Here is a 19,993-nt window from a genome sequence, read left to right on the forward strand (position 1 = left end):
GAGGAGCAGGCAATGAGAGAATGACGAACCGAAACAAAGATACACGCGCCGAGAGGAGGAAAACAACAGACCAAAAAGGTGAATGGTGACTAACGGCGGTTCAGGTAGACAAAGGGGCGGAGTAAATAAGAGAAGCAACAATCACATCACTGATCTTTCCCTTTACCCCCACAACCCACGCATGACAACAACTTGTGTGGTCATCATGATTCATCTTCAATATGAGAATAAGTCCACCTCAACAGTCCATGTAGTGTTCATATATTGAGAACAGGGCTCACCAACATAGTGCCCAACTGGGACCAGATAACCCTCAACGGCCGCATGAGTTTAGCACGCGAGTCTTTTCTAAAAAAAAAAAAAAAAAAAAAAAGCATCATCAGTGACGGGACAATTGTGATTTCCCAATTGTTATTTCCCAATTGTTATTTCAGAAACGTGTATGAAACTGGAAGCCCTGGGCATTAAATAAGTTCACAAGAAGTAGCTCTCTTCTTTAAAAAGGTTGGTGACCCATGATCAGCTACGAGGGAGTGTTACTTTTAACAAAATTAATGAAATTTATTAGCCGTTATGAGGGAGTTTGGAGACCACAGAAAGCCAAAGTATGGACTAATTGGTTGCTGGATAGGAAGTAACAGTTTGCACACTTTTTTGATTGGTTTTAATTATGATCTAGTTCCATGCCATCCAGAGAACTGCCGACATGACTCTAAAGTAAGAAAAGGTGCTAAGCTAAGCAAATGGTAATGCAGCTATCTGAAGGAATCCGAGGTCCTGAAAGCAGCAGATACAGAGTACACTCAGATAATGTGAACTAAAGTATTTTTTCTGAAAAGTTTCAGAGGGGAACAGGGAACTGTTTCCACTACGGCATGCTACAAAGAAGTAGTTTTTGGTGGAAACATGCTGACTCAGCTGGGTTTTTGTTAGTTTTAAGCTTCTGTATATTAATTGAAATTAGGGATGGGTGAGCAATGCCGGCCCAAGCCTCCGCGGGGCCCTAAGCAAAATTTGATTTTGGGTCGTCTATCACCGCCAATACTTGTAATAGTGATTATTGGTCATTCATACTCCTACAAACGTATTTCATGTTTTATTGCTAATTTAAGTAACCCCTTGTCAAGCTATATGTGAGACTTGTTGTTAGATTGCAACCCACAATGATTAAGGCCATCAAAGTAGACAATTGTTTTGCAAACTTGCAGGCAAATCTTTAAAGTAATGCAATATTTGTCAAATTCAGCAAATCCCCCTACTGGCTACACAGAGCCCCAAAGAGAATTTCAATCTAAAGTGTTAGCAAATTCGGCAACACGATCAGCCTGGGACCGATTTACACTGATACAGTATGGGGACACTGAATGTCATCTAGGCCAACCATAAGTACCAACATAATAAAATAAACCAATCATTTATTGTAAACACAATTTGATTTCTTATTTTTGTTTTGAACAAAATACAACAGCAAACGTACAAAAAAAGACAGTTTTAAATAAAATGTATAAAGAAATATCAAACACATACTTAAATATGTGAATAAGAAAATAATGTTATATCAATAAAATAGTTGAATAAAAAAGAATAATTCAGTCAGAAATTATGCATATGTAAAATGTGCAAAAGCTTAAATTAAAATGGGGTAGAAAAAAATTAACAATCTTCAGCAATCCAAACATTTGACTCCATATTCTGCTTTTTTTCTGTGGGAGTGGTATTGGACGTCCATCGATTGAAAATCCACTCCCGTGTCATCCTCTTATGCAGCGCGAACGGCATGGTTGAGATTAGTGGACAGCAAAGCGTCTATCTCTTCTTCCTGCCCTGCTCTTTTTCTTCAGCACCCCCTCCTCATTTCATTTCTTTCAGAAGGAGCTACTTAGATCAATTCACTTCTCCATTTACAAGAAGGTAACAGAATAAATTATGATTGCCTGACTTGATGTGTGCTCCTAACCCACCCTTCTACCAAGGTCTGCCTTCAGCACTGATGTGAGTTGATGTCACATTTTCCTTGGAAATTCAGTGAATGTCTTTTCCTCTGTCAGAGAAATCTGGCAACCGTGCAATGCACCGCTTGATTTCTTTCTTCACTTCTAACAAGTGTCAGGATGCAGAAAAAAGGGGCGAGGAACACAACAGAGTATTGCAAAAGGAATAGAGGGTTATGTAAATAACCTTCATTTTAAGACACTGCATCAACTTTTGAGATTTTGCTACATGGGTCAGAAAAAAATAATTTTCATTTAATCTATACTGTATACAGGCTTGGGGAGTAACGGAATACATGTACCGCCGTTACGAAATCAGATTGCAATTAATTTTTTTTACTGTATTCCATTACAGTTAAAGGAAAAAACATGTAATCAGATTACAGGTACATTTATTAAAAATGGGGATTACTTCGAGGGATTACAATTTCTAAAATGAGAGAGAGTGCGAAAGAGGGCGTGCGAGAGAGAGAGAGAGAGAGACCGAGCGAGAAAGAGAGAGAGAGAGGACAGAGCGAGAGAGAGCGCGTGCATGCCCGCGCAATTGGGACCGTTGCTACATGTTGGGGAGGTGGAAACGAACAAACTGACTATTCGCGTCTTCCACACGCAGGCAGTTTGAAAAAGCTTCACGGATGGGAGGAGGAAATAGCGACATGTATTCACTAGAACTTACTCGGAGCGAAAGTTTGAGCTAAAAGTCCAGCGGCATGCTAAGCGCTGTAGCTTCTTGCTAGCTAGCCCGCTAGCCTACAACCATAATGTGAGTTACACCTTCCAAACAAATCTTCCTCCCACCAATTCACTATTTAAACATCATACACAACATATACACGGCTAAACTTGTGACTGGGATAAAAGTTCATTTTGCAGTTGATGTCACACATCGTCATCCTCATTGGATGACCATCTGTCTGTCTGTCTGTCTGTCTGTCTGTCTGTCTGTCTGTCTGTCTGTCTGTCTGTCTGTCTGTCTGTCTGTCTGTCTGTCTGTCTGTCTGTCTGTCTGTCTGTCCGTCCGTCCGTCCGTCCGTCCGTCCGTCCGTCCGTCCGTCCGTCCGTCCGTCCGTCCATCTATCTATCTATCTATCTATCTATCTATCTATCTATCTACTGTGAGGTGTTGTTGCTTTCAGTGACAGTCCGAAAACAGCATATGGCCTTCAATCAATCAATCAATCAATCAATCAATAGCCTACATGCTTTTTAATTAGACTAGGATTTTTGCTATTTATAGGCTGCCCGGGTCCCTATCACCAGCAAATAGCAGGGGCACATTGTATAGAATATATATTGTGGTGATATTTAATTTAATTTTGTCTTCATGGGCATACTCAATATTGGAGTAATCCAAAAGTAATCCAGTTACATTACTTTAATATTATGGTACTTGGATTACGTTACTAACTACATTTAACATACATTTAGCAGGCAACTTGTAACTGTAATGGATTACATTTTAAAAAATAACCTCCCAACCCTGACTGTATATTGCTCGTTTCTTTCTACACATTTTTGTCAAAACAGTTATTCAGCCCTGCAAAGTCCTCAAACATGTTGGCTACCTTTATTTTGTGGTGATTGTTATAAAGTCTGTGTCAATTCACACACCCTCACCAGTGACAACTCTTCATATTGCCAGATTTTTTAAATGATCTATTAGTGCTTTACGATGTCAAAATAAAGACTCCGAAGTTCGAGTGTCCTAGCTCAAACGGCATTCAAGTTATTGTCCTTCCAAGTTTGGGTGCCACGCCCACTTTTGGAATCCTGGAATTGCACAATGAATTTTGGACCATCTTTGAAGGCCCGTACGTTTTAAGGTAGGTTCAGGCCTACAAATTGCTATGTCTAGGCATTCTGACCCTGTCTATCAGAATCTGCACTTACAACAAGCATAGGTGTACTATTTTTTTAGATAAATTAACCCTTTAAAAGTGATTTTTTTTTTATGACAATACATTTTGTTGACATTTTGGGGTCCATCCATTTTCCTAAACGCTTATCCTCACGAGGGTCGAGGGCATGCTGGAACGTATCCCAGCTGTCAATGGGCGGGAGGGAGGCAGGTACACCCTAAACTGGTCGCCAGTCAATCACAAATTTTAGTTGTCCATATCTTAGAAATGTTTTGTGTTGGTGGGGTTTTAACAGACTTATCATCATATCTGGGAACTGTAATATGTATTTAGAGAGTTTCAAGGCACTCTGGCCCTTGGTGGGGGTACAGGAGGGCTCCAAATATGCATTGCTATGGGACAAAATGACCTATTATCCTATTTCAGGCCATGTGGGCACCTAATGATGGGAATGTGCTTTTTACAGCGTTGCCTTTCATCAACATTTGGAGCCAATAAAAACTTTGATTATCCAACTCCTTCACTATGAATCCTGGAATTGCACAATGAATTTTGGACCATCTTTGAAGGCCCGTACGTTTTAAGGTAGGTTCAGGCCTACAAATTGCTATGTCTAGGCATTCTGACCCTGTCTATCAGAATCTGCACTTACAACAAGCATAGGTGTACTATTTTTTTAGATAAATTAACCCTTTAAAAGTGATTTTTTTTTTTTATGACAATACATTTTGTTGACATTTTGGGGTCCATCCATTTTCCTAAACGCTTATCCTCACGAGGGTTGAGGGCATGCTGGAACGTATCCCAGCTGTCAATGGGCGGGAGGGAGGCAGGTACACCCTAAACTGGTCCCCAGCCAGTCACAAATTTTAGTTGTCCATATCTTAGAAATGTTTTGTGTTGGTGGGGTTTTAACAGACTTATCATCATATCTGGGAACTGTAATATGTATTTAGAGAGTTTCAAGGCACTCTGGCCCTTGGTGGGGGTACAGGAGGGCTCCAAATATGCATTGCTATGGGACAAAATGACCTATTATCCTATTTCAGGCCATGTGGGCACCTAATGATGGGAATGTGCTTTTTACAGCGTTGCCTTTCATCAACATTTGGAGCCAATAAAAACTTTGATTATCCAACTCCTTCACTATGAAGCCTTTGCATATCATACAATTTTGGGATATTTTCTGAAAAATCCTAAATCCGGAAAGTAGATCAACTACCGGGTAAAAGTTTTATCTGCCTAGTGCCTATTCATGTTTCTAGTAGTTAAAAAAAAAAGACCCACATAATTAAATTCAGATTAAACAAGGATAATATCAATTTAAAACACTTTATTCTATGTGTAGTTAAACCGTACATGCATATTAACACTTTGTACAATGTACACACTACCAGCAAGTCCATTTTACACCAGACGCCATGGTCTCCCTCAGCGCTTTATGAACCTGGGGGAAACCTTTACTTGCTCCGCCTCCTTCCCACCAGGCTAAGCAAGAACCATCTACCCAATTTCTTAACCACTTGTCCTCACAAGGGTCACGGGGGGCCCTGGAGCCTATCCCAGCTGGCTTTGGGCAGCAGGCGGGGTACACCCTGAACTGGTTGCCAACCAATCGCAGGACACATAGAGACGAACAACCATCCACACTCACAATCACACCCATGGACAACTTGGAGAATTCAATTAACCTGACATGCATGTCTTTAGAATGTGGGAGGAGACCGGAGTGCCCGGAGAAAACCCACGCAAGCACGGGGAGAACTTGCAAACTCCACCGTGGAACGCCGAAGCCCGGACTCGATCTCACGTCCTCTGCACTGGGAGGCGGACGTGCTAACTAGTCATCCACCGTACCGCCCTAAGCAAGAACCAAATAGGTCAAATAGCTAGCTAATTAAATTCCTAACTTTTCATCTGTTGTCTGAAGTACCCTGTCACTCTCAGATGACAGTTGAATGAGAATTAACTAGACTGGCTCAATATGCTGACAGAAATGGAAATTGTTACAGTATATGATTTCCTTTTGAATGTGTCTCACAGTCCAGCTTTGACCTTGCGGGGGATGCTGAGGTACATCACAGATTGTAAATATTGACTATAACAAAAGCAGTGAAAATGACTTTCCTTGGGATTAGTCACTTTCTGCTTTGAGGACTTGGAGGATAAGCCCCTGACAGGAATGAATATCTGTGTCCAAACAGCCATACTCGTCACTAAAGTGGGTTTCTCCTGTCTGTCTTGTGTCTAAAGACTTTAAAGTTAAAACTTTGGCCTGTCTGCTACACACGGTAAATGTGCTTCCTGGTCTCTGATGTTATAATCAAGCCCATTGTGCAAGATTCTGCAATAACACATGGATACAAGAAATTACATTTTTTAAATCAATTTAATAAAAAAACTAGTGTATTTTTTTTTATGTCACATTCATTTGTCACATCAATATGTTAACATGTTGTTTTTTAAAATGCTTTTGGCAGGTTGTTGGCCGTCTTCCGAGTAGGAAACTCAAACCGTGTTAATGTACTAGATCTAGCCAAAGTATAGCAATCGTAATCATTGTAGACGCACCACCGCCGCTTGGTAAACGTGACATTTGGTCAGTATGGGAAAACATTTTTTTTGTCATTAAAATGTTCAAAAATAAATTTTAAAATAATCAAATATCCAAGTTCATCAAAAGTGATACTGCATAATAAAGTATGTTTATTCGTAAAAATGACTGAAAACGGATGGATCGGTATTTTTGTTTTGTTTCCATTTAATATCTTACAGGAACCTTTGTCGTACGTACGTTTCTCCATCGACGGACTTTCTTTGTAGTACCACAAACACAACCTCTTCCTCCCCACGTGAACTGCGGTAAAGTGGTGAATGTGTGGCTCGAGTACACACTGCCTCGCTTCATTATCGGGATTATTTAATCATTTATTTGGATCACATGGTTATCGCAAGTGAGATCATGGAGCTAGTGGAAGAGGACGAGATGCTCAGCGAGGATTCAGAAGACGACGACAGTGAGCTGTCCGACAATGCGGTGAGTACTCCTCTTGACACAGTCGGCTAACCGTTAGCAAGTCAGATGATCACGCTATATGTAAAAGACATCACACGAATGTATCAGTTCAGACAAAGCGATGTTTTGACTGTACAATAGTTTGCGCTGTGAAATTAAGTAAATCGTTTTTAAGGCGGTGGTTAATTTTGCCGTAACCGGCAATTCTCCGATGGCGTTAGTTTACCGTGAATGGCCCTGATTGGTCAATCACCGGAGCAATATGGTCAGAACGGCTATTTTAACGTGATTATGATGATGCACATTGTTGATTTTGCCCGTCTAGCTCCAAGAAGCTTTTGCAAAAGGCTTGTTGAAGCCCGGAATGAACTTGAGGGTGGATAAACCCAAAACCTTCGTCAACAATATGGTAAGTATGATTATGGGACGATCTGTTTGTCTACGTGTTTTGAATTAAAGTATTTACCAATTATTCAAATAACGTTGTTCTATGCAGGGAGGCATGAAACGGTGTTTGGCTGACTTGAAGAAAGACCTTCCCTGGGTGGAGAGATTAGACCTCACCAACCCACCTGTTGAGGATGTTCTCGCTAAAATGGGAGGGAATATGCAAAGTGGAAGCAATGGAGAAGTCAATGCAGATGATGATTTCCAGAGGGAGATGTTATTGTGAGTCTCAACTTCATTTTATTAACTTTGGAACTCATGCGATTAATTACTATTAAAAATTGTAATTCACTGACAGAACGCAACTGTATAAAAAAGAAGATAAGCTACGTGAATATAGTTTTAAACCTTAGCACATGTGCATTTCACATAATGTGGCGGTGAGAATTTAAAAATATATATATATATATTTTACATCAATGTAGTCCATTCATTAGCATACATCACAATCACATAAGAGAAGATTTATACTAAACAAGAGCTGCTCATTAATGTTGTAAAGAAGGCAAAGGGAAGTCAGTTACCCACTCTGCTGTGCATTAGAGCTCTATTTTTTGTGTGTTTGGAGGTAATGATAAACATCACTAATTATATGAATTTATGTCCATATCACTTGATGACCTGAACAAATCAGTCATGCTTTCAGAAGAAAGGTATTGTTATTCAGAATTAAAACGTTTTATTAGTGGAGTATATAATTGTTCAAATTGCACTGGTTTTTATTACCTGCATTGATAATATACTCTAAGAATACTGATTCTAAAATGGATAGCTTTTGTTTTCTCCTCCTGTTGTACATACGCTGTATGTCTTTGTTAATGTCCTGTTGAGGAAGTTTGACACTATAAAGAACATGACTGGCAAAAATGGATCACTATAAACAGCTTCAAAAAGACTTCACACATTCCATTGGTGAAGCGTGTTAAAGGGCTCAGTTCAGAATGGTCTCAAATATTGACATCCGGCTGGACACTGTTGGATGCTTGTTGAAGTTTTTTTTGTCTAAATTAAGTCCATGTAGTACGTGCATCAGTATTGTTATTGTGTTCAATAATTATATATACTAAGCCAAATGACAGAGTAGACTCTCTCCTTTCTGCCTTTTTTCCGTTCTTATAATCAACAGTAGAAAAATGTCGGTTGCACAAAATGCAGTCATTTCTCCCATGGACTCTCAAATTGTATTTATCTCATAAAATGGAGCAATGATGTCATGTACATGTGGTTGTGGAGCAGATTCAGATGCTCCCCCACCTGTCGACGTTGAAAAACAAAAACGTAATTGACAAGTATACTTGTCAATGGCAGTGAAAAATGTACAGTACATGTCTGAAATGTCTGACAGGCTATTAACTCAAGCTTGGTTATAAAATGATTGTTTTGCTCTGTTAAATGCTTCCACAGCTACCGTCAGGCGCAAGCTACAGTTCTTGAGGCACTGCCTCTCTTGAACAAGAACGACATTCCCACTAAGAGGCCCGATGACTACTTTGCTGAGATGGCCAAATCTGATCAGCAGATGCAAAAGGTGACTTTACTCTTCCAAAATTTCGTTTTTAAAGGTATTAATTGTACATGAAAAAATAATGAGGTTATCAAATTCATTCTGGAGAAATTATAAAAAAAAATTACTTCTGAATATGGCTCAATGAGTCAAGTATCCCTTTAATATACAATATTGGTAGAAATTCAAGGGCTTTTGCACTCAACTGGTCTAGATACAATAGTGTTGCACGGGATACCGGTACCAGTACCGTACCTCGATGTTTTGGCGTCAAAAACGGCTCGGTATCATTTTTTTCTTAGTACCGGTACTTAAAAAAATAAATACGAGACAGCCCGCAACTCTGTTTTAAAGGCAGGTACACATACACGCTTGGCCGGCTGTCTACCGATATGTGGAAAACGCCTTAAGTAAGCGACACGCCTCTTTTAGCGTGTGTGCGAGAGGGCGCAGGAAGATGGCTTCACACACTGAAGCGCTCGCTGGCCGTCCACTCCTCGTTGAGAAGTATAATGCACAAATTAATCTTATTAAAACTTATAAGTGTAGCTCTCGCTGGCCGTCCACTCCTCGTTGAAAAGTATTATTATTATTGAGCTGATTAAGGCTCCACGGGAGCGCGCAAGTAGAGTGGAAGCCACGCGACAGCATTGGCATTGCCTACGCATGTTTTCAATAAACACATGAACACACGTGTGGTTTTAAATTTTTCAGTTTTAGAAACGCTTTGTAAGAAGAGCAAATGTTTTTCGCGGAGAAGCAGAAGAAAAAGCAGCAATCATTCCTGCAGTGGACTCAAGGTGTGTTCAAAGAACAGGTACACAGTAGAAAATTACATTTATGCATAGAAAAAGCTCAGATGACTGACAAAGAAACAGACACAGGTTGTGACGCATTTTTGACACTTCCCTTAAAAATAAGTGGAGTCTGAATTATTTTGTTCCCAGTTTGTAGTATTTGATTATGCGATTATTTATTTGATTATTGACTAATTGGGAGCAGAATGGAGAAGAGCAGAGACATGCACGCACACTTAAGCAACGTTACATTGAGTCGTTGGAGTGCCACTGTATTGCCAATATTTAAACCAGATGACATCAAATGCAGTCAAATACAGTACTTCAAGAATATGGCATGCAATGTGAGAAAGCACATACAGTATAAACAAAAATACATACTGTATGTACATAAATTAACCAGTGTGCATCCCAATATTTTTGAATTAATAATAAAAATAATTTGAAATTCTTTTGTCAGTTTTAATTTTGCTGCTTTTGCTGATGTTTTAGAGTTTTGTCGAGGTATCGTTTCAGTACCGGTATCGAGGTATTTTATGCAGGTATAGTATCAAAGTCAAAATTTTGGTATTGTGACAATACTAAGATACAATATGAAGATAAGGCTTCATTGTGTTTTTCATTTGCATATGTTAGCTATGCTACAATTTTTTTCCATTTCCACTTCATGTTTGTTAATTCCCATGTTAAGATTCCCCAGAAATTTGCAACCCAAACTGTGATCAACTTTTGCCTTATTGATTTGCCTTAAGGGATGTTCATGATTACTTTGCCACAATGATTGCTGAGGCAACTGTGACTTTACAACTGGTCCAAGCTTCACAGTTAAATGCAACTGCTGGCATCTTCATATTTTCTTGTCTATTCCACCTTCCAGATCAGGAAGAAGCTGCTTTCAAAACAGGCGATAATGGAGAGGTCGGAGAAGGCGAAGAAGTTACGCGAGCAAAGGAAATTTGGCAAAAAGGTTTCTTTTCAATGTTACCTAATAACAAAGTGGAGGAGAATGGTCTGATTCAGTAGTCCAGTCATTATTAATTGTATTTTGGCTCATTAGGTGCAAGTCGAAGTGATCCAGAAGAGACAGAAGGAGAAGAAGGCAATGATGTCGGCTGTTAAGAAATACCAGAAAGGTTGGTCAGGAGAATTCCGCTTTCTTCATCAGTTTTGCACATTTTATGTTTGCTTTAAAGGGGATGTCAACTCATAATTTTTTTTATTTGTGGAATATGAATATAGCAGCAAAACCTACACATTTTTATCCGTCTCAGGGCGGCGACCATCTTGCCACTTAAACTGAAAACGACATTGCTCAGGCCACAGGTAATGGCCAATCACAGCTAAGCTTGTGAATGTCACATGACCAAACTCAAAACAGGTGAGCATGATTGGCCGTTACCTGATCCCTGAGCAGCTGTGATGTCATTTTCAGTTGACAGCAAGTGGCGAAAGGGCCACTCTCTGAGATGGATAAAAATTAGTGGAATTTTCTGCTTATTCCACAATTGCAATACTAATGACAAATCATTTTGACTAGTGAGGGCGCATACAATATATTGTAAAGACAATTTTTGGGTTGATTTCCCCTTTAAGTGCCAGGCAGGCATGATAGCTCCCAATTAAATTTGTGTGTTCCTCGCGATTCTGTAGTGTGTGACAAGAAAGTGTTCTGATCCTACCACTTTCAGGAATGACTGACAAGTTGGATTTCTTGGAAGGAGACCAAAACGCACCCAAAAAAGATACTTCTCAGAACGCCAAGAAGGCATTGAACAAGAAGAAGTAAGGTGTTCACTTTCAGTATTTGGCATCAGCTGTAACAATAGTGAAATGCCTCCCCAACTAAAGACTTTAATTGTGACTGCTCCTTTTATAGCCCCAACGCCAAGAGAAAATATAAGGATCAGAAGTTTGGCTTTGGAGGCAAGAAGAGTGGAAAGAAGTGGAACACTAAAGAAAGCCACAATGATGTTTCTGGTTTCCGTGCTAAAGTGGCTCATGCGAAGGGTCCGAAAGGAAAGAAAGGAAAAGGAGGAAAACAAAATGTAAGGTTACACAAATGCTGTTGTAAAAACAGACCCCACAAGGACAGAAAATACACTGATTTTGTTCTGCTTCATACTTGCTTCTAGAAACGTCCAGGGAAGTCTGCACGTAGGAAGATGAAGGCTCGCTCATAAAACACATTGAGGCACTTGGGTAGAACTTGAACTTTGCTTCGAGGTGGATTTCCTCATGGCTGGTAATCCTTAGGAACTTTGACTTTTTTTGTGAGTTTCTGTTTAAGCTGCCCTTTGCCGAAGAGGGGGTGGGTGAGGAGGAACACAGCATAATCAGCAGGCCGCACCAAGGGAGGACGACTCTTCTGGGGAGGCTGTTTGGAGAACCCGAACACTTTTACATTAAACACCGTTTTGATCACACTTTTTTTAAGCTCCAGTATTCCACAGGTTTTTGTACAACTTCAAAATTGATAGTTAAGAAATTTAAACCCATTAAATGCCATACAGACGACTGCTGTGCTAGTCTGTTTGTGATTACCTAATATCTGCCATTTAAGTATCCACATCTGACCTTCCATCTTTTTGACTATTATATAACTCCATATATCTTAATTTTATTTATTTTTTAAAAAGGGTCTCGTTTGTGTTCTGCAAAAAATACTGTCACTTTTGACCTTTGCCTTTTAGGGTGTTCAAGGAACTTTTGTCGCTGCGTCTTAAGGATTTGTTCTCCATCCTTTCAATCTGGCATAATGACGTTGTGCGTGTGTGTTCCTAGCTGCGCCTGCGCACATTGAGTGTAGCATGTAGCTGGTGAGCTTTGGACTCAGCCATTTGTCGTTGGAGCTCCACCGATCCCAGCGCATACTTTGAAAATAGCTGAGAGCTACAAGAGGACATCCATCTTTGAAGCAAGGTTGGCTGTAGAGACTGATGAAGATGATGAGCCCGCATGTTCTGACATTTGATAGGCGTTTCCCCCAGACGAGCAGGAGAGCTAGCAGGAGAGCTGATAGGATGGTCTTCCGCATGCACTTTTTTTTTTAAGTGACAGACATTTGGCTCCTACTTTTTGGGAAAATCCTTGAATACACATTTAAAGTAGAACGGTTCTAATTGTTTTCAGTTATATTGGAGACTAAGCACGATTTGACTTTATAGTTAGAAAATTTGAAAAGCCTCAAATGACAACCTGATCAAATCAAATCATGGCAGCTTCAAGATAAGCTACATAGATCACACCAAAACACACTGCATATTCATATCTGTGTTGAGAAAAGCTTGGCTCATCAACACCTGTCAGGCACAAGCACACTGTTGCATAACATCTGACTACATAGAAGTCGACAAAAAGACAAATACAGTTTGAGTACGTTGTTTCATCATGAACAATGCCTTGGGCGTCAAGAGTTGCAAGAAAAAAAATGATTTTGTATTAAACTTTTATTTTTTAAATCTAAGTACATATTGTGTGCATTGTTACAATACAAAGTACTTGAACCTATTGAAGTATTACCATGAGAGAACACCATACCTACAGTAAGATATGGTAGTGGTAGTTTTTTTGTGAGGCCTCAGTCAACAAGGATGAAATTAATGAACCGTTCTAAAAACCAAAAACCCCAGTTTCTGCTAGAAAGCAAAAAAAATCCAATGAAAAAGACTGGAATGGCTTAACTTTATTTGTGGTTTTTCAGAGGTACTTCAAATGGTGTCAGGTTTGTGCTATCTGTACCAATTAACACAACTTTGGATGTGAGAGGGTGTTTACACTTGTGCAACCACATCACAGTCATTTTTACTTGCCCTCTTTTTTTAATTTAGTTGTACAGGTTTTAGGTCACATGGTGGAAGAGTTTTTGAAATGATTTATTTTGGTCTGACATTTGAACATGCTTGCGTTTATATCCATTGTATATCGGTAAACTCCTTGATGGTTGATTTTGTTGGTGGTTTATTTTGAAAAGCGTAGGACAGACTCTTGGTGCTTGGTGATGTCTGTGCTGTTTCGGAAGAAATTTAATCTGTTGTCTTTGCGATTTGTTGGGATCTGGGGACAAAACAAATACACATCTGAATTTAGTTCTGCAGGGAAACCAATATGAAAAATCTTTAAATTTAGATCCTCACCAGGGTTGTGGACACCCATCCAATCTCCTGACTTTCAGTCAATGGCGTCGTATATTTCTTAGTGGGCTCCTGGCGAGCTTTGTGGAATGCTTCAATAAAGGCCACTTGAGAAAAGGAAAGCATGTGATCAGCAATATTCTTGACAACTCCGTTTTTTTTCATAGCTTCAAAGGGGCTACATCCCCAGACGTAACTGACAGTTTTAAAAGAGACGATGTGTAAGAATTGGCCAACAGCCACTTCACTGACCAGGCTAGCACACATTTCCAGCTCAAGACACACTCTAAAGTGATCATTAATATTTTTATAGAGCCGGAATTAGACACAGCTCTTCCACTGAAATCCATTCAATTATTCAAGCACACCTTTTGCTGTGGCAGATAAACAGGCTACAATACCTTTTGAGGCAAGCAAAAACACGTGTAGTTATGTAAATGAGAGCTGGTTTCAATACTTCCTGAAATAATGTTAAACTCACAGTTTTCTGGAATCACTTCTTGTGGTTTTCTGCTCATGGGTTTGTCTGGTAGAATGTGTACTGAAAGACAGGATGAGAGATAAACAGAATGATTTCTTTGACGAAAACAATCCACCCACCAACAATTCTAGGTGTTTTAATCAATGGCAAATGTCCAATATAATAGGACAGTTTTGCAAAAGTTGAGTAACTTACACTTTCTGTGTGGGTTGATGCTAAACTCAGTGTGGAGTCTTTGTTGTCTTTGCTCTTTCCGGATCATCTCAACGTGAATTGCATTCTGTTGGACCACATCTTTTTTCTTTGCTTCCATTTTGCGAATTCAAACAGCTTTCAAACGATAAAATAAAATGTTAACCTCTGATCCGTAAAGCTATTTTTGTCCGGTGCATGTACCGTTGCCTGGTAACAGAAAACTCACCCTCACCGTAGTAACACATTTAAGCCACTTGGTGAGGCTGCATGCTCAGCAATGAACATTGTGTGACTCGACTCTTATATTAAAGAGACGTCTTCTGTATTTAATCACACGGTGCCTCAACCATGGCATGTAAATCCCCCCCCCTACCCCAAAGAGATTTATTAAAACAGTTCCATCATACTTACTATAAAAAGGAACTTAGATACTTTACCAATTACTTGATTTAAAAACTAGCTAAGATTACAAGTTACTCTATAGTAAGCAAATACCGACAACCATGCTTTAAAGATTGTCACACCCAACTAAGTGGCAGAATGACACCCGGTTATGCCACTGAAATTAATAGGAAGTGCATTTTCAACATGTTGTAATGGCAAAACTAAACATTATGTGGGCGAAGGTTTTAGGACGTGGGGGAAGATTCCTTTCATATACTACATTTATTTATTTATTTATTTATTTATTTTTCTGGAGATGTACTACTTCATATACTACATTTATAATGTACATTGTTTATAAATGGTAAAATATGACGACAATTTGGGGACCTCCTCTTTCGGGGATCACAATCTGGTGTGTGTTTCTCTAGTTAGCTAGTAGGGATTTAACAATATCCAAACATCACGATACGATAATTATCACAATAATGTGGGGAGGTTAGTGATATTAAAAAAAGGTCACAATATTGTATACAAAATTAGCTCAATGCACAATGTTGTGCTTTTGTACATAACAGCAATGCATATAAACAACCTACAATCTCTAATAACGCTTAATATTGAGGCACTTACTTTTGCTAATGCACGCGCTCATTGAGTTGCTCCACATACTGACTCGGTTCCCAAGCATATTATGTTCCCCTTCATCTGACTATTAGCGTGTATTTGAAACATAGAAGGGCCAAAACATGCCTTATGAAAATTAAATTGCACTAAAAAACTAGCCACCAGAGGGTGCTACAACTGCACAAATGGAAATCAACCAGACTTTTTTAACAGATGTGCTGGTTTTAATATCGTGACATGACGACGATGATATTGTGGCAGTTTTAATATCACGATATCACGTTATTGCCGTTATAGTTACATCCCTAGTAGCTAGTAGTAGTTGTGTTATTGACATTACATAACCTCTGTACATTACACAGAGTGTGCGATAAACGTTAACATTTTTCAGCGCAAAATAGTGACTGTACTTCAAGCTTGAAAGTGTGAATCTCTCTGACTCCTGCTTCCTCCATTGCTGTTCATGGATGCAGTCACTAGTCGGTGCCTGAAAACGATGATGTCACTCCGGCTGACAGGAATGCTAATTTGAATACTCCCACAATGCCTTTCACTATGTCCAAGCTGTAAAGACCTGTTTCCCTTTCTTACGTGTTCTATAATGTATAGTTGTTTAATGACTTTAGTTATAGTGTTATTGGAATCAGATGTGTTTCTGTATTTTATTATTCATTAGTTTTACATTAAAATACATGGGTGCAGGAAGCACCGTGGGTGAGAAGTATGTGCTGTTCATTTAAATTCAATTCATTCTCAGTGAGGCCTCTTGCAGGCAGTTAAGTGCTTCTACCTATAGTAGTCAAAGGTACCTCTCTTTCTCTCTCTATCTCTCTCTCTCTCTCTCTCTCTCTCTCTCTCCCCCCCCCCTTTCTCTCCATCACCCCCCCCCCCCCTCTCTCGTTACTTGCATTAGAGCTGTGCAATACTTGAGATTTTGGTGTCAATTGATACCATGTAAAAACTGGTGCCAAATATCGTCTATACCGATACCAAGTACTTTTAGGTTAATAAAATATTATAGTATTGTATTTATTTATTTATTTGTTTGTGTGTTTGTTTGTCCTATTAAATAACTTTTCCCCTTCAAATTAGACTTTCTTGTTGTTCTTAAATACGCCATAATATATCCTCAACGGAAACAAGCCAGGGCTGTTTTTTAAATTTGCCATGGAGTAATACTCTTCATATTCTTAGTCCCTGTCACTCTTTTGCACTCAAAGAAACGTCAGCCAGCAAAGTTCCTCCAGTCTAGTCACATCACATTAACGATACTTACATGTTGTGCTAATACCTAGCTCAACTAGTAGTTGGAAAAGCTCAAACAAAGCATAATATGACTCATTGTCAGATTATGTCATTCACTGTAAATATAATTATTTGTTACCGCCAGTGCCACCCACCGCTGTCAATGGCAGGCCGGCACATGCACGTGTGCTTCAAAGGGATTGTGTGAGGGACCCATGAGAAACCAAAATAAATAAATGTAAAATATAGATACTGGCGCTCTGGTATCGATCCAATACAGACACTCAAGTTAGTATCGATTCTATCGATACTTGGATCGAGCTGCACAGCCCTTACTTGCATGCAAAAGCAAATCTATTTAGCAAATTATTTTTTCACGGCATTAGTCATTAACAGTAACTGTAATCTGATTACTTGAATGGAAATAATAATGTGCTTGAAAATGTGGTTACCGGCATTGTATTTTGAAAATCGATTTCAAGTATCATTCCATAGATTTACAACAAAAGGAAACTTCATTTATTTTTCTGATAGCACACACTATATCTCTTCTTTTCACCAATAATAACAATCATCTCCAATTTGTAAAAATACGTAAATAAATATATAAATACATTTGCAGTAGAATTGTTGGTGAAAGGCATTTCATCTGGTTGGATTACTCAAGATGTGGAGGAGCACTTTTGACCATGTGGCATAATGTGCATTTGACGAATACTTTTTTTTTTTTAAATTTTAGTTTCATTTACAAAAAAAGTTATATACATTCTTACAGCTAAATAAGGCTTTACTTATATACTTACTTACATTATTTAGATAAATAACAGGGCTTGCCATTCCTGGTTCCTCAGTCCTCCTTGATTTTGTTTGTCATCAAACACCCTTCCAACTGTACCTCTTATTGGATTACAGTGAAATCGGACTTGATCCCAGCCAATTATCATAAGTTATGTCATTGTGTGTGTGCCCCCCATGAAGAAGAACAGTAAAGAAAAAAATACTTCTAAGTTTAGCGATCTTGCCAGTCTGATGACAAGCTTCACTGATCTAATAATTAAATTAACACACCACACTATTTGCTACAGTAATTATTATCATGATTGGGAAAGTAAATTATAAGATGATACATTACTGGAAAAAGCAAAGCATTTAGTAAAACCATTTATTCCCAATCCTGAGCAGACATACTCCCCACTCTGGCACTGATGGGCCAATGAGCCACATTTTACCTAATATATATTTGCAAGTCTAACTCATATGCTTCATTTAATGTACTGTAATGAGTTTTATGGGATGTCTGGTGAACACCGTGAGAACATTTTATGGTTTGTTTGTGGACCTCCTGCTGTTGCCGGTGACTGCCAGTCAAGTATGGCGCTTATCACTACAAGAGCAGAATCCACCCTTTTTCCTTCTCACACACTGTGATAACATTATTTCTCAGCTTTTTATCTGGACTCTTCTTGCAGTAGTAGAAGGGCTGTGGGTGTTTATGTGTCTGATTATGAAGTAAAAGCTCTCCTGGCAGAATAACTTTTATGCAAGTGCATGTATGTTTAAGTGCAAATACAATATACTTGTATTGCTCAAGCTATGAATTCTGCCCTGGGAGCACCAAGTGATTGTGGATGAGATGTATGTTTCCATATGCACATCACACATAAACCCACTTCTTCTTCCTTGTTTGTTTTGATAGTGCAGTAGGTGTCTAGGCTCAATGGAGACACTAGTCGTGGGAAAGCTGTTACCATCAGATGGAAATTATCATCACCATTGCTCTTATCTGTAATCTCATGTTTTGTCTTGCTGACAGAGACTTTGTCAGTCAGGGCAAACTCCGGTACAGATTATAGGATGGACCTCATTGCAAGTGGTACATTATAATGCTGGCTCCTAATGTATATTTTACTTATTTTATGGATTTTTTTTATTTTTCTCTAAACTGCTGTTTTGCAGGGAATACATAGGCCTACCAAATCTAAATAATTATCTCCTGAATGACTTTTCATCATTCACTTCGCTGCATGTCTTTGTTAATAGTGATTGTCTGGTCTGAACGGGCCAGCCCAATGTGCTTCATGTCCCTTGCTGCAAGCACACTGATTAGCGCAGTTTAGCTGGACAAATGGTAGGTCATGACACCAATGTTTTTTTCCGTGTATTGTTCTATGTCTATGTGACACACACACACAAAAAACGGTCATCACCTGAACTTGAATAACTTTAGAAATAATTAATAAATTATTTTCATTTTTCAGATTTACCAAGAAGATTTAATGTTCTAAGAGTCTACCAAATTTGACCTTTGAGATGCCATGGACTACTGAGGAAATTACATTTGTAGTTGAGGCATATTTCCGGCTGAAGTCTATCCATGCAGCTCAATTGCAACAGACAATCACACTCTGGACGACCGAAATCATCAAGGACACCACACAACGTTGCTGCAGCCAGAGACTCTGTTGTCCGCAGCCCAAGCAAGTCTGTGCTTAGGCAAAGTCAGGATTTTGAAATCAACCGGGAGTCTGTGCTGAAAATTTTGATCGCAGATCTGTCTGTTGGTGTCTTTACCATTGAGGTTATGCACAGTCCCATGGGTTCTGAACTTGTTGACCCATCTGTGGATCATTGAGTGGACAGGAAATTCACGACATCAGAACCGTTCTTTGAATTGCAATTGAGCTGCGTGGATAGACTTCGAAAATATGCCATCCTTCCATCATCTAGCGCTTATCTGGGGTCGAGTCATGGGGCAGCAGCTTTAGCAGGGAAACCCAGGCTTCCCTCTCCCCAGCCACTTCAACCAGGTCCTCCAGCGGGATCCCAAGGCGTTCCCAGGCCAACCGAGAGACATAGTCTATGGCACATCCCAGGCCAGCAGAGAGACATAGACCCAGCGTGTCCTGGGTCGTCTTCGGGGCCTCCCGCCAGTGGGACATGCCCGGAACACCTCTCCACGGAGGCGTCCAGGAGGCATCCGAACCAGATGCCCGAGCCACCTCAACTGGTTCCTCTCAATGCGGAGGAGTAACGGCTCGACACTGAGTCCCTCTCGAATGGCTAAGCTTCACACCCTATCTCTAAGTGAGAGCCGAAAATATGTATTTTTCTCAGTAGTCCATGGCATCTCGAAGGTCAAATTTGGTAGACTCCTAAAACATTAATTATTCTTGGTAAATCTGAAAACTAAAATTAATTGGTTAATTTGTTTCTAAAGTTACTTAAGTTTAGGTGATGACCGATTTTTTTTGTGCCACCATGTATGTGGCTTGCACATATATTTGTATGAGATTAAAAATGAACATGAATATGCTGGA

At 39.4% G+C, this 19,993-nt stretch overlaps 2 protein-coding genes and 1 long non-coding RNA gene across 5 annotated transcripts in view; 2 read left to right on the forward strand and 1 right to left on the reverse strand.

Moving 5' to 3' along the window:
- The first annotated feature begins 3,732 nt into the window (after nucleotides 1-3,732).
- Nucleotides 3,733-19,993, forward strand: part of LOC144062905 (uncharacterized) — a 45,417-nt gene continuing 29,156 nt past the window's right edge. Inside the window, exons 1-3 of one of the 2 annotated variants that reach the window (XR_013296476.1) lie at nucleotides 3,733-3,814; nucleotides 4,317-4,435; nucleotides 12,396-13,881. This is a non-coding gene — a long non-coding RNA (uncharacterized LOC144062905). Of the gene's footprint in view, nucleotides 3,815-4,316; nucleotides 4,436-12,395; nucleotides 13,882-19,993 lie in introns of those variants that run through there. The other variant, XR_013296475.1, reaches the window with a different exon arrangement.
- ebna1bp2 (EBNA1 binding protein 2) lies at nucleotides 5,773-12,128 on the forward strand. Its single transcript, XM_077584699.1, has 9 exons — nucleotides 5,773-6,887; nucleotides 7,192-7,275; nucleotides 7,363-7,535; nucleotides 8,718-8,841; nucleotides 10,492-10,581; nucleotides 10,672-10,747; nucleotides 11,303-11,396; nucleotides 11,491-11,659; nucleotides 11,747-12,128. The coding sequence occupies exons 1-9, from the start codon at nucleotides 6,792-6,794 to the stop codon at nucleotides 11,792-11,794; spliced, it is 954 nt and encodes a 317-aa protein (XP_077440825.1). The 5' UTR covers nucleotides 5,773-6,791; the 3' UTR covers nucleotides 11,795-12,128.
- Nucleotides 13,277-14,767, reverse strand: cfap144 (cilia and flagella associated protein 144). 2 transcript variants are annotated; one of them, XM_077584701.1, is made up of 5 exons: nucleotides 14,653-14,767; nucleotides 14,421-14,555; nucleotides 14,226-14,285; nucleotides 13,748-13,851; nucleotides 13,277-13,667 (listed from the first exon to the last, which is right to left on the reverse strand). In XM_077584701.1, the coding sequence occupies exons 2-5, from the start codon at nucleotides 14,536-14,538 to the stop codon at nucleotides 13,572-13,574; spliced, it is 378 nt and encodes a 125-aa protein (XP_077440827.1). In that variant the 5' UTR covers nucleotides 14,539-14,555; nucleotides 14,653-14,767; the 3' UTR covers nucleotides 13,277-13,571. The 2 variants fall into 2 exon arrangements, with proteins under 2 accessions (XP_077440827.1, XP_077440826.1); XM_077584700.1 differs by having other exon boundaries at nucleotides 14,421-14,718.

The sequence above is a fragment of the Vanacampus margaritifer genome, chromosome 13 (assembly GCF_051991255.1).
Source record: "Vanacampus margaritifer isolate UIUO_Vmar chromosome 13, RoL_Vmar_1.0, whole genome shotgun sequence".
Classification (NCBI taxonomy): domain Eukaryota; kingdom Metazoa; phylum Chordata; class Actinopteri; order Syngnathiformes; family Syngnathidae; genus Vanacampus; species Vanacampus margaritifer.

Excerpts from the sequence above, each read along its gene's own strand:
- ebna1bp2 (XM_077584699.1), top strand. The coding sequence starts at position 6,792 with ATGGTTATCGCAAGTGAGATCATGGAGCTAGTGGAAGAGGACGAGATG. Across the intron at positions 6,888-7,191 it reads GTGAGCTGTCCGACAATGCG|CTCCAAGAAGCTTTTGCAAA; the intron begins GTGAGTACTCCT and ends TTGCCCGTCTAG. Across the intron at positions 11,397-11,490 it reads AAGGCATTGAACAAGAAGAA|CCCCAACGCCAAGAGAAAAT; the intron begins GTAAGGTGTTCA and ends CTCCTTTTATAG.
- cfap144 (XM_077584701.1), bottom strand. The coding sequence starts at position 14,538 with ATGGAAGCAAAGAAAAAAGATGTGGTCCAACAGAATGCAATTCACGTT. Across the intron at positions 14,286-14,420 it reads CATCAACCCACACAGAAAGT|TACACATTCTACCAGACAAA; the intron begins GTAAGTTACTCA and ends CCTGTCTTTCAG. Across the intron at positions 13,668-13,747 it reads GATGGGTGTCCACAACCCTG|ATCCCAACAAATCGCAAAGA; the intron begins GTGAGGATCTAA and ends TTTTGTCCCCAG.